Source organism: Prionailurus bengalensis, chromosome E1, assembly GCF_016509475.1.
Source record: "Prionailurus bengalensis isolate Pbe53 chromosome E1, Fcat_Pben_1.1_paternal_pri, whole genome shotgun sequence".
In the NCBI taxonomy this organism is placed as follows: domain Eukaryota; kingdom Metazoa; phylum Chordata; class Mammalia; order Carnivora; family Felidae; genus Prionailurus; species Prionailurus bengalensis.
Window position 1 is genome coordinate 46,148,115 of NC_057347.1, and position 14,582 is coordinate 46,162,696.

At 46.1% G+C, this 14,582-nt stretch overlaps 1 protein-coding gene across 1 annotated transcript in view; it reads right to left on the reverse strand.

Moving 5' to 3' along the window:
* Positions 1–14,582, reverse strand: part of TEX2 (testis expressed 2) — a 75,530-nt gene that overhangs the window by 3,231 nt on the left and 57,717 nt on the right. The window contains 4 exon segments of the mRNA XM_043584993.1: positions 234–354; positions 2,578–2,787; positions 4,235–4,360; positions 10,423–10,555. Of these exon segments, the coding sequence (XP_043440928.1) occupies positions 234–354; positions 2,578–2,787; positions 4,235–4,360; positions 10,423–10,555 (590 nt within the window).

Below are 14,582 nucleotides of genomic sequence, written 5' to 3' on the forward strand. Positions count from 1 at the left end.
GTTTCCTCTGAACTACTTAACAGGGTTCTGTGGCTGAGGCTCCGGGTTTCTGAAATCGTACCTAAGATGTTATGCCTGTCTGATCATAACACGTACCTTCCTGGGATGAGGGTCCATAGCTTTCATTAGATTCTCGAAAGAGGATCCTGACCCAAATGAAATTCAGAACCTCTGTTCTGCCCTGAGCTTTGAGACTCGTGTGAAACACACACCAGATGATACCACACGTTTACCTGAAACTCCTGTTCCAGTTTCTTCTCTATCCAGTCTGTCACATGAACTAGAGTCACTTCTCTCTCTCCAAGTTTTGGCCGAGCTTTCAGCTCTACATATGGTGGCTTCCGGAAACCATACCTTTTTGGAGAAGACAAGTAGCAAACAACTGCATTTAGAGGCAGACAAGGAAGTAGACAAGTACCAACAGCAAACATTCTTCATGTACCCAGGGCTTCTCCCCATGTGAATGTTCTCTTACGCTGAACACCCCCTCTAAAAATGATTCACGGCAGCAAATAGGAATTGCGAGCTCCCACGTCCCTGGACCAAGTGTAGGGCTGTGATGATTTGAGAACAGTTCTGACAAACTGGGAGAGCCAGGAAGCACCACTGGAACAGTCTGTGACCTGGGCCTTGTTTTCTGGTCTTTTGCTTCTCCTGAAATGGCAAGGATCTCTTTTGTTTCTATTTTAATAAAGATAGTGTATGTGCATTACAAAACCCAAAATATACATATGTATAAAACAGAAAGTGAAAGATACTGCCTCTCTCAGAATCTTATCCCCAAGACAGGACCACTGAGAGAAGCGGGGTCAATTTCCCCCATACTCTTAATATGCATGTGTAAACAGAGAACATTCTATAACCGGCTTTTTCATTCCATCCTCTACAGCATGCTTATTAAGGCTTCCCAGTGGAGCTGACTGGCACTCACACTGTTGGTAAAGGATCCAGACAAGAGACTGTGTGCTATCAAACTACCTAAAAACTTCCACCTGGCATGGACCAATGTTTAAAAAACTACAACAAAAACATCAAATTGCTATAAACATATCTAAACACTCTCAAGATCTATACTTATCTCTGGATTAATAACAAATGTACTGGGTAGCACTATCCCAGAAGCCTTTAATTTCATCTTCCACTGAGCAGTGGCATCTGTAACCGATACATCTTAAAGCATGAAATTATGTAGGTGAAGGTATGTTGTATCAACTCTTACTATTAAAAAATTTTTTTTTCTTAGGTTTGGAAGACTGTACAGTAAGATATTAACAGTGGTTGTTTTGGGATGATAAGATTATAGGCTTTTTTACCCCTCTCTTTTTTTTTTCATTTGTTCTTTTTTTTTTTTTTTTTTTTTACAATGAAATATTACTCTCTAGAAATAAAATCTAGGGGTGCCTGGGCGGCTCAGTCAGTTAAGCATCCAACTCTTGATTTTGGCTCAGGTCATGATCTCATGGTAGTGAGATCGAGCCCTGCATTGGGCTCATGCACGGAGTGCAGAGGCTGCTTGGGATTCTCTCTCTCCTGTCTCTGCCCCTCCCCCGCTCATGGGTGTGCTCTCTCTCTGTGTCAAAATAAAGAAATACACTTAAAAAATTATTTTAAAATAAAACCTAAAAAGGTATTTTAAAGTTTTTACTGGGAAATACCAGCATCCTCATCAAATGGTCAATTCAAAAAATTTTCTGATAAATCTTTAAAATTTTTTTTTAATGTTTGTTTATTTTTGAGAGACAGAGAGACAGAGTGTGAGCAGGGGAGGAGCACAGAGAGAGGAAGACACAGAATCCAAAGTGGGCTCCAGGCTCTGAGCTGTCAGCACAGAGCCCAACGTGGGTCTCAAACTCGAGAACTGCGAGATCATGACCTGAGCCAAAGTCAGAGGCTCAAGCGACTGAGCCACCCAGGCGCCCCTAGAATGTCAATTTTAAACTGCAGTTCACAGATAGTGATGTTCTTCTGCTGGATCCATGAATAGAACATTTCACCGGTTCTCCATGCTGGCTTAGTTCTCCATGCTATGGATCCTGGGGGCTGGGTGCATCTCTGTTTTTAACAAGTCTCCAGGTGACTGTGATGTGCACTTTGATTTGGGGGCCACTAGTTCATTCGATGACAACTCCTCAGATAGACCTCCTCCCACAGTAACCAAGTGCATAGGTTCTGACTCCTTAACACCTCGCTCTAACCCAGGGAGCCTTCCCTAAGCACCTCAGCCTCTGCGGAATGCGTGATCCCCCTCTGTAAAGCAGGGATACCAGTGGTACCTATCTCTGCAGGATGTTGTGAGGCACTCAGGCCAGGCAGAGAGTAAGAGCTCTACAGAGGGCAGCTCTTCTAACTGGTGGAAAGAACTGGCTTCAGAGAGGAGGAAGACCGAGAATAGAAACATGTGAAGATGAAGCTTTAAATGTGAATGAACCGTTCACAGAAGAAAGTAGAATTGGATTTGTGACAAACATTAAGGTTCCATGAAAAACGTGTGTAAGTGCTTCTGCCCAGAGGGCACTTTCCACAATGTCAAGGGTACGCAGGCCGGATTTTTATGGCCACACAACAGGTTGTACGCACCATATTCGGTCAGTCGGGGGAGGTGGAATGTTGACCGCCAGGGTTCCTCTACATTCTTGCACTTCCACAGTGAGCAGCAGGGGGGTATTGGAGACTTCTTCAATCTTCTTTTTAATGAACTCTGTCTCTGTTGCTTTTTGGAAATATTTTGACTTGGTAATTTTATCAACAAACCTCATAATCTTGCTTGTTCGATGACCCCCAACATACCTTTAAATGAAGGACACAGATGTTAGTATACTTCATACACAAAACCTCTGTGGTTCTTCGTTCACCTTACTCTAGACCAGAGTTTCCAAACCGAAGCACTACTGACATTTTGGACTAGGTAATTCTTTGTGGTGGGGGCTGTCCTATGCACCGTACAATGTTTAGCAGCACCCTGGTCCGAGCCTTCTAGGTGCCAACGGCATGTTTCCCCCAGTCATGATAATAAAAATTGCCTCCAGACATTGCTAAATGTCCCCTCGTGGGCAAAACAACCTCCAGTGGAGAAACCACTACATTAGGGAAGGTGTAGACATCAGACAGGACCCAAGTCTTGACCAATGGAGAGACAAAGTTCTCACAGTGCAGAGAAGGCATCCCACCTGTCCTCCTTAACAGCCCTCAACTACTGAACATAAATCCCGAGTTCTCCTAGAGAAACTTCCCCATGTCTACACAGCAAATAGGAAATCGTGCTGCATCTGACAGGGACATAAAACACAGTCATTAACTGATTGTCTTTTAGGTGATGGCATACCAACTTTCAGTGGCAACTACTTTTCAAAGGGCTTAGAACTTTTTTCTAAAGACAAATGTTACCTCAGGTGGCATGCTAGAAGGCCACGAAACAAGCTTTTGTATCAGGTCCTATCAACCATAGGATTGCCCTAAGGAAAGAGGGCATTTGCTTTTTAAAATCCTCTGGAGTTCCAGAGTGCCAGGAAGAGTATGTGTATATGTGTAGGGAAAAGCAGTCATTCTTAAGGTCAAGAGGGTAGATTTTAAATAATGAACCCAAGTGTTAGTATTGACCCTTCCAACGTCTGGATTCTCTCCGTCTTCTGTAGGATCTCACAAGTGAACAGGTTGATATTTTCTTACAAATGCTTCTGAATCTCTGGTTTCTTTATAATCTTAGTTGCTTCAACTCACTTCGAATAATTAAAAGATCCTTACAGAGAAGCTGTTTAAGCACTCTTATTATTCCACAGTCCAAGTTACAGGCAAAGGGAGCCCCGAAAATGAAGTCCATGACCCAAAAGATCAGCTAAACAGCCCACATCTTCAAAATTCACCAAAAAAATCACCCGAATGTTCCAGCCTCATAGGAACCGGCAGCTCAATGAGAAAGTGTGACCCAACTGAGGGCAGCGATGCTCTCCATCGGGCACTAGGGGGAGGTGTTGTGTAAGCTCCTTGCACTAAACACGCCTTTCAATGCTCTATTATTAATTTCTTCACTGGCCCAAGAAAGCCATTTTGATGGGGATCTTCTTAGCTATGGAAAGAATTCTTGGGTCTTTGTGCTGTGGGGGCTGGAGTTTTAAGCACTGACTCTGGGTTCTTAATGTAAAAGTCACTCACTCAATACGGAGGAAGAAGAAAGATTATATAGGACACCCAAGTTGGTGCCCTGAGCCCTGGAGCCCTGGAAGCTGGATCCACTCACCCTTCAGCCCCTGGGAGGAGCGGTTTGTCTCCCGCGCTGGGCTCTGGAGCGTCGTCTTCATCAGAGGAGCCAGCACTGGAGGACTCCTCATCACTGTCCGCCAGACAGTACGCCCTGGGCCTGCAACTGATCAGGGCAGAGTCACCACCGTAGCCTGCCCTTCAGGCTCTGCTTAGAAAGAGAACACACATGCTCCACCGCCATCACCGCTAACATGTCCTCATTCTCCCAACCCACCCAGAAAAGAAGAGGTTGGATCCAAGAGCCCTCGGGTTGGTCAGGTTACCCGGAGTCTCCAGTGCCAAGTGCCCTGAGAGCAGCACAGGACTTGGGGCTCAAGAGTTCCATTCTGTGCATGCGTCCGGACAGGTGGTGGGAGTGTGATGCCGTCCACACAAAATGCAGTGATCTCATTGACAGTGCAGCAGTAGCCAAGTGGCGGGGCGGGGGGCAGGGGGGATGGATGGAAAGCACGATGGTTGCAAGGGTGAGGTGACAGCTGATGTTGGCGACATAACCTCCTCTCACACATGACGGGATGACGGGGATGTTTAGGCAAGTCCCTGGGCTCTGCCTGAGTTCAGTGACTCTGATGCTTTCTGCCTTAGTTGCCTCCAGATTAGTTTTGACTCAAGACTCCTTCCTAGTGAAATTATGCGTCTTATCCCATACCTGCTCTAGCTCCTAAAGGCCACAGGAAAAGCCAACAATCGCAAGGGACAAACCTCAAGGGACTCTAGAAAACAACCGACAGGAGAGCCTAGGAAGTTTCCCGGAGAAATACAAATTTAAAAACCATGAAAAAAAAGAAAGTGATACAAGGCCTCGTCAGTGAGCAACGTTCCCGGTTAATCTTTCCAGGGATACTCAGTTTCCAGAGGCATGGGGGTTACTAGATCACCAGCAGTGGCGAGGGCCACTCTAATGGCACTAGGGGGGGTTCTTGGCCGGGATTCGGCCCCACAAAAGGCAGCTCCCTCCCTGGATGGTGGCTTTGCTTCAGAGAGGCAGACAGGTAGGGCCCACCTCTGAGGCTCGGAGACTTGATTGGGATGAAGCCAACGAGGGACAGAGTAGTCTCTGAACACTACTAAGCAACCAAATGGTCACAAAGCAGAGCCTTGCATTTCTTTTTTTTTTTTTTTCTTTTTTTTAACATTTATTTATTTTGGGGACAGAGAGAGACAGAGCATGAACGGGGGAGGGGCAGAGAGAGAGGGAGACACAGAATCTGAAACAGGCTCCAGGCTCTGAGCCATCAGCCCAGAGCCCAACGCGGGGCTCGAACTCACGGACCGTGAGATCGTGACCTGGCTGAAGTCGGACGCTTAACCGACTGCGCCACCCAGGCGCCCCGAGCCTTGCATTTCTGATAAGGACAAAATTACTGGGAAGGCAGCAGAGCTTAGGTCCAATCCCTACAGGTGTGATCCCTACGGGGTTTCCCTCCGATGCTCACAGAGGGCAGTCATCTCCTGGCCAAAAGTGGCCAAGGGCACCCAAGGGCAGAGCACACATGCTCGTGCAGACTTGAAGGCCCAGCAGAATGGTGGAGCTGAAATCTCCACCCTGTGAAACAGGAGCCTGACTGTAAGAGGACCTCACAAGTGTCCTCCCTGGCAGGACACCCGGATCCTCCCCGACCCCGGCTCTGAAACATTAGAGCCAGTCGTTCCACCAACAGGCTTGCATACAGTTAAAGGGAAACTCCCCGTGCACGTACAAAAGCCTCTTGTCCCTGACCATGGAGACAATACCTAACTGACTCTTTCTTCCTCCTTCCGTTAGAGTCCTGGCTAGTCCGGGAAATGCTATGGGTGTTCACTGGTCGCAAAGCCATTTCAGAGCTTTCCCTGGTTAGGCAGTCCTCACAGAGATCTTCTTTTATATAAAATGTGCGCAGCAAAATATTAGTCCCAAGAAAGCCTATAAATTGGGTCTCGAGATGAGGAAAGTCAGGGAGGCAAGTGCCCAAGATAACACAACCATCCGAGAAACCCATCTCACTTGTCTGTCGGTTCGAGGACTGCTTCCTGGCTCTAGATGTGCCCTCAGACGAGGGGTCTGTGTCCCGCCAGCGCAGGTAGCCTGCTCCCCCTCCACGCAGCACAAAAAGCTGCCTCAAGATCTGTGACCGCAGAGAAACCTGCTGAGCCACCAGCCCCTCCTGTTCCCCACTGGTATTTGTCATCTGGCAGCCTCCAGCCCTGAGGCAAAAGATGCCAAAGGCTGAGCACTGCAGAGAGCTCTCGGGTTCCCAAATTAATCCTCCGCAGGGCAGAGCACAGGATAAATTTTGCGGCTTGAAGTTAATAATTTAGACAGTGCCGTATCAGTGCAAGTGGATCAGATGACATAAAATTCTGATTTTGACCAAACGGTTACCCCAACGTGGCACCCAATCCTTACTAGCTAAACATGTAACTGTTTGGCTCATATTTAGTTTTATAACTCAACATGAATTTTATGATCTCGTGATGTCAGCATGAACTTCAGAGAAAGATACACTGCACATTCTTATATAAGATGTGCTGGGGGGGCACCTGGGTGGCTCAGTCGGTTCAGTGTTTGGCTTCAGCTCAGGTCATGATCTCGCAGTCCGTGGGTTCGAGCCCCGTGTCAGGCTCTGTGCTGACATCTCTGGGCCTGGAGCCTGCTTTGGGTTCTCTGCCCCTCCCCCACTCATGCTTGGTCTCTCTCAAAAATAAACATTGAAAAAAAAAATAAAAAGATGTGCTGGACCGTTAATAAGCCTAGTTTTTTTAAAACACACCTCAGAATCCAGATGAGTATGACATCCTTTCAAAGAGCCGCCTTAAAGGGCTAATTCTAGTTTTGCTGCCTCTGCTAAAAATCTTTGGATACGTGCTTGGAGCCAGACACATAAGAAAAAATGAATTATTTTATCACTGATACTCTATCTTGGACCAAACATCTTATTTCTTGGTCTTAAGATCACCATCACCCCTGAACAACTTCTAGCAATTTCTCTAAGATCCAATCCATCTACAAAGCAGGATGATTCGCTGATACTCAGAACAGTTAAAAGAATGTCACAGGCTCTGGAGGCAGTCCTAAAAGGCAGCTTCCAAAGAATGCTTTAAGTGAAGGCTGCATAGTTACATTAAGCAGCCCAGTGAGGTGGCCACGCATGGGAGAACGTGTTCACTTTCTCTAAGTGAAATCAGCACCATGCATCTGCCACAGACACACGCGTGCACACGCCCTCCCAGCTAGACCGAGTCACAGTGGGGGCTGCAGGCACTCGGCTCCCAAAACACAGGGGCTTCGGGGTGGTGGTGGTCCGGGCTACGCTGTGGACTAGTGACCCAATATGGAGGTCACAGGGGCCTCCCTATGGGGACTTGCACACCGCACCCAGGCTGCAAGGGTAACGCACGAACAGGTTGAGCGCCTTACAGGACATGCCCTACTCCAAAGCCACGGTTCCGTTAGCGGCCAACATGTAGGATGTTTCCCTTACTGACTCGCTCTGGGCCTCTTCAGGTCGAATACAGTTATGGCCGCTCAGCTAGCTACCTGAATTCCACTTTGAGCACATTATCGCCCAGAGTTATGTTAATGACAGTGTGCCACAGGATGGCTATTTGGGAAATCAAGACTGAAGGAAAAATGCCTAAAAATATAAAGTATACACATATTTCAAAGAGAAAGGGCTTCACTAGAATAAAGCCACACAGATTTCAATTTCTCACTGTCATCCTCAGGGTAATAATGTGAGGACATGAACAAACGTTCTACCAGTAAGGAGGACTTCCCACAGGTTGAGCAGCATCTTCTAGAGACTCCCCCGGGGGCACAATCACTTGCACACTTGAAGGGGGACCGAAGAAGGCGGTGAAACAAAGCAGAGGTCCCGCCAGAGCCTAATCTCTGGCGAGATTCACTGTGGAGGGAAACGTCGGTACCAAAGATCGCATGCTCAACAGTAGCTACCACGTACACTGACGTCCGTCTCTCCTCGGTATTTAGACTCAGGGTGATTCCAATATGCTCATGACTGAGGAAGTGAAGAAGTGGACTCTAGAATCACTCGTGGGATTAGGTTCTTAGTTATGGACGGGCTTTCAGAGGCTCTCAGTGCACTCAGAAATTGTGAGCCAGGTGGAGTGGGCATTTTCAGGGAGAAGGATCCAGAGCTCTCAGATTCCCGAAAAGGGGTCCTTTATGTAAAAAAGAAAAGGCTAAAGGTCCATTTTTCCAGGCCTTTTTCTCCCAAATGAAGCACTTTTGGGAATGCGTGTTTTCCTTGCCTTTAAAATTAAATGACAGCCCATTACATGTCAGCATATTTAACATCCTCACAGGAAGAAGCAAAACATTTATCCCAGTCTCTACTAGGAAAAGAAAAGGTACTTTCTAAGTATATTACAGACAAATACCATCGTATTCCCAGAGCAGAGGAGATTTTTCATGCAGTCTAGTGAAACACTGCTTACTCAGAAACAGGTCCACCTGTTCAGCCAGGGCTTATGAACTTGAGATTGTGCCAAGAGAGCCACGTGAGTAACAGCATTCATGGAATACCTAAGTGGCCAGGATCTCAGGGACTTGGATGTATTGGGGTCTCATCTGCTGCCCAAGACCTCCCTTTCTACTGGAGTCCCAGCAGCTCTGTGTTGGGCACAGGGCTGTTTCCAGAACAGTCTCCTTCCACAAGGTTCTGACTGAAGTTTGCTCTGTCCTGCTCCTGTGTAGTTAGACCTCATTTTCAGGGTTGCTTCTGCCCAGAGTCTGCTTCATCTCATAGGCTGGATGGCTGATAGTGCAGCTGTGCAGGGCAGTGGGATGGGGACATCCAGGCACAGGAAGTTGAGTCTGATTGGATCAAACGCCCAGCAACTCAAATCAGGGAAGTTGGCAAGATTTTCCCTCCCAGGAAAGCCTCTTAAATACCCTGACCTCAATCCTCTCAGGTCTATAAACTGAGCCTCTACGTCCAGGAACATGTTAAGGACAAGCTTCCTAGTGGTGTCACACGAGACCAAACAAGACTCAGCACCTACAGGGCATGAAATGCTACATGGAGAGTTAATAAACACCACTCACCAGAAAATACAATCCACAGATTGCCGAATCCAAATACATTTTAACAAATAGCAGAAAAATGAAAGGAAAATAGCACAGATACAGGTTAGATTGCGTACGGCAGGGGAAACTTTCCAATCATTAAAATAGGAACATTTCATTAAGTAACCTGGATAAATCAGAGTAAGTAAAAGCACATTCTCAAATGCAAGACCCCCTCCCCCCCCATCTACTGTTACCACATGTATGAATACAATCATTAGGTCAGCATCATAACTGAACAAAAATCTAAGAGTCTGTGTCTCATATTCAGACCCTGACAAGGTGGGTCCTTGTGGGATTTTCCTGTCATTGTACTGTCAATTCCACACCAAAGGTGTAAAGAGATGAGAAATAGACTCCACTTAGCATTTTTAGTTCGGTGAAAACAATAATCAAATTTACATTTTCAGTCAGAAGCAGTCATTTTTAAGGGGTATGGAAATGTAGAAGTTCCAGCTTATCCATTCTAGGCATCTAAGGAAAAAATAAATCAACCTTCATTAACTATCGCACAGATTTGAAATATTTACTCAATCAGACAAACTGGGCAGCAGATGCAGCGTCTTCTACAAAGAGAGGAATTTACTACTAAGCAAATCAATGTCGTATTATTTAGGGAAAATACATCTCAAAACACTTTAGGAGCATCCTCTTGGCTACAGAAGCAATTATCTTATTATAAATAATTCTGACTTTGTGATTACAGCAGATAGACCCCCCAGGGACCTTCGCATCGCCCACACATTGCTGTTTGTGGGTGGAAGGAGGACGTTTCCGAACGATTCCCTTCACAGAACATTTTATTGTGCAGATGAACCTGCCCCGCCGGTCTGAGTCAGTGATGCTTTCTGGATAATCGATGCTGTGCCCCCAATGGCAGCACTGAGGCCAAAAGGTGCTGAGCAGAGGTGGGGACTCACGGCTTTTGGGGGACGAAACTAAGGAACCATTCCCTGAAATCCTCTGTGGTCCAAAAGCAATCTCGTGGAAGCTCACCCCAACATCTGAGGCCACTACACATCAAAGCTGCTTCTCAAATGCTAGAGGGAGAGGTTGGTTCCCCAGGGTTGGATTAGTAAATCCATATGGCCCCTTACCCTTCTTTGCCAATTTCTCCAACCTTCAGGGCTTCAACAAGAGGCTCTTTCCCCAGTTTGGTCAAATTCATTTTGGTCTCGAGAGTCATCAGAAAGGACCCATTGTAGGACATTCCCAAATCGATCCAGAGTCCTGCAGAAAGGGCAAAAAACAGAAGGTTTTTTCCCCCCAGGAAAACAGGACTATCAATGACAGTATAAAAATTTATATCACATTGATGGGGCGCCTGGGTGGCTCAGTCGGTTAAGCATCCAACTTCGGCTCAGGTCATGATCTCACGGTCCATGAGTTCGAGCCCTGCGTCAGGCTCTGTGCTGACAGCTCAGAGCCTGGAGCCTGCTTTGGATTCTGTGTCTCCCTCTCTCTCTGCCCCTCCCCTGGCTCATGCTCTGTCTCTTTCTGTCTCAAAAATAAATAAAACATTAAAAAAAGTTAAAAAAATTATATCACATTGAAAGTCTATAGATTTGTATCGCCTGTACTACACTGCATGCAAGGGGAGGTCACACGAAGAAAAGCTCCTGGAAATGGTTCAAGCGTTTGTCAGCTTGCCAACATGTGAATATCCATTACAACGGTCACAGTGAGCTTAGTGAACCTGTCAGCATTGGAAGGATCCAGTCCTCTGGGTTCTTCTCACATTTAGTAAGAAAATACACTCCCAACAGGAGATGGCTTGACCCAGGGCAAAGCCAGGAGAAAGTCTGCTGATTCCCAGCCAGTTATGAGGCAGAAAAGAGGGGCTATTCTTTTTTTTTTTTTTTTTTATGTTTATTTATTTTTGAGAGAGAGAGAGAGAGAGAGAGAGAGAGAGAGAGAGAGAGAGAGAATGAATCCAAAGCAGGCTCTAGGCTCTGAGCTGTCAGCAAAATGCCCAACACGGGGCTCGAACCCATGAACTGTGAGATCATGACCTGAGCCGAAGTTGGACACTTAGTTGACTGAGCCACCCAGGCACCCCAAAGCTGGGCTATTCTTTAAAGACACATGTGAGAACCACTGTCTTGAAATTATCTCATGTTGGTGGGACAGTGGAGCACAGAAAATGCTCCAGATTGAGCTCAGTATGATAAAGATAGGGACAAAAACTTTTAGCACCCTTTTCTCTCTGGAAATTGCCTAGTAATGGAAATAAAATAATTAATGTTCAAGCCCCAGAATTATCCAGATAAAGTGGGGTAACCACTTTGTACCCTGGTTTAAAATACCAGTGTCAATGAGATCATATCTAAGTTTTGTGGAATGTCACTGGGATGGCCTACCAACAGAAGTGGTCACTGACCAGAAGTCTAAAATGCAAACAGGGATCATCTCATGACCTTCTACACCAGGATTCTGTGATTTGGCAATAGAACATGCTAGGCTGTGATTTTTCAGCTCAGGATTCTGTAACACTTCATGGACTTTCAATCAAAATGTGATCCTTCATGTGGGTGTTTAAATGTTAATAAACGTTATAGATCCTCATTAGACACATGACAACATCTGAAAGGAAGCAGGAAACTAATCTAAAACCATTGTTCACACACAGCAGCATTTTCAAGCAATTACAGTAAATAACTTATCCCCTATTTGGCCACCATTTCAGATAAAAGCTTTGCTTAACCTCAAGAAGCACTAATGGTATAATTCTTCACTAAAGGCAGAATAATTTCCATTTTGTTTTCAACAAATTCATTTCATCATAATTGGAGGTAATTATTTTCCATGAATGACATTAAGTGATATGCAGATCAACTGTGACTGTCTTGTTTGTCACAACTCACAAAACTGCATTATTTCTTGCTTATGTTAAGCAGTTAAAAATCATCAATTAGCTTGCTCTTCAAAGGTACTGTTACTGAAAACAAAGGGTACGTCTGCTTTTATAAAGACATTTAGTCAGAATCACTTCCAGGAGAAGGGAATAGGGCAAAAGGCTAGATATTAATAGGTTTTCAACTCAATATAGATAGAATATCAATAAAGAAGATACTTATTGCTGTATAATACCTCCACTTTTTTTTTTTTAACTTGAGAATCGATAGGAGTCAAACTACCTGGCTGCTGTATATATTCAGAAATAACTTCTTTTGAAAACCCTGGTCAGGCTTCCAATAAATATTAATAGTATATAGTGCCTCTGAAGATGGTCATGTTAAAGGCATCACAATTTTACTTCTTATAAAGTACGTTTTGTTTGTTTCTTTAAATGAGGAGGTGTGACTATAGCTTAGTGCACTGCTGGCTTATGCTCCAATAACTGGGACATTCAGCCCAGTGATGTGTGGTCCAGAGCCCCCTCTGCTAGGAGCTGGGGTGGGGAAGGCAGAGGGAAGGCGCACATGGAGCCCTGGCATGTGGACTGGGGCTTGAGTTCCACTGGAACTTTCTAGACCTCTGTTTATGGGCTTCCTAATGTGCACAAGGGGGCTGCGCTGCCTCTTCAGGGGAGGGCTATGTCCATCCCAGCTGGGGCTCTTCCCTCTCTCTGCTGTCGCCAGCCCACTTTGCTACTTCCATGATTCTTTGCTCCAGCCTAGGTTCCCGCTGTTGCCATGGCAGACGGGGACCAGCCCAGAGAAAGCCACGGGGCCAATGGGGCACTAGGTAGGCAGAGGTCCTGTCTGGGCTGGGGAGAGCACGAGGCATGGACATCTATCTGATGGAGCCTCTGCCTGAGGAGCAGGGTCTGTTTTCGTATCACTGTGTATGCCCCAATAGGCCCACCCACAGGGCCATGTTCAGCCCTGGTTCTCAGGGAGAATATGAAGGAGTCAAGATTGGCCTGAGAACTTTTAAAACCAGATATAAACTGCAGCCATTCCAACAGATTACTTTAATATGACATGCTTGCATTTAGATGAGGGGAAGACTATTTTAGCATTAGGTGCAAAGAAAAATCTTCTTCTGTGACAATGATTCAGCAAGCCAAAAAGCATCCTGAAAAGCCTGGAGCTCACACAACCTGGAGCTGAGACCACACGGTTACATAATGGGTGAGTCAGGATGCTCTGCCAGTATGAGTGAAAGATGAAATGAACAGTTACTAGAAAGGCTGTCTTCTCGGTGCGGACAATCTGCGTCAACAATGTAAGGATGGGAACACGCCCTGCTCCTTGACCGGGGTCTCAATGCTCACCAAGCTGAACACGACTAGCCCGGATGAATGTAGGTGCAGAGAGCTCTTTCTTTTGTGCTCTGGACAAACGTTAAGACCCTTTCGCGAGGCATTTCATTTAAAATGCTCCTCTCTACCAAAGCATAAGAGACTCTTAAAAACTGAGAACAAACTGAGGGTTGATGGGGGGTGGGAGGGGAGGGTGGGTGATGGGCATTGAGGAGGGCACCTGTTGGGATGAGCCCTGGGTGTTGTATGGAAACCAATCTGACAATAAATTTCATATACTGAAAAAAATGGTAAGATAAAATAAAATGCTGCTCTCTATAACCGCCTGCTCTAGCACTCGAGGACAAAAACCAAACGTTGAGCCAGACAGTTTTGAAGCCTTTAAACAGGAGTATGGCAATCAGTGTACAGAGAGGTTCTCCAGAAAGGCCATGAAAACAAAGGGTCTCCTATTAGCCTGCTTGGGTCGCTATAACAAACGGCCATAAACTGGGTTGGCTTAACGACAGATATTTATTTCTCACCATCCTGGAGGCTGGAAGTCCAAGATCAAGGTGCTGGTCAATTCAGTTCCTAGTGAGTTCCCAGTGAGAGCTCTCTTCCTGGCTCGCAGAAGGCCACCTTCTCACTGTGTGACCTCACACGGCAGACAGAGACAGCAAGCTAGCTGGCTGGTCTCTTCTCATAAGGGCACCGATGCCATCATGAGGACCCTTCCCCCTCAGGACCTCATCTAAACCTGGTCACCTCCCCAAAGCGCCACCTCCAAATGTCAGTACATTGCAGGTTAGGGCTTCAACATTTGAATTTGGAGGGGGGATGGGACAGGGGACACAAACATTCAGTCTGTAACAGACCTCCCCTACATAAGCGGTCCTCATGTGAAGAGTAGTAGCTGATGACTAACAAGTCCCTGTACCATTGGCACGTGATGTGGCAACATGGGGAACAAAACGGACAATGACGACTTCAGTCGGTTTTCATGCCAGCACCTGTGAGGAGCTCCGATGGCTGTTTTTCCGCTCTCCAGCTTCATGAGGGAAGGATCAG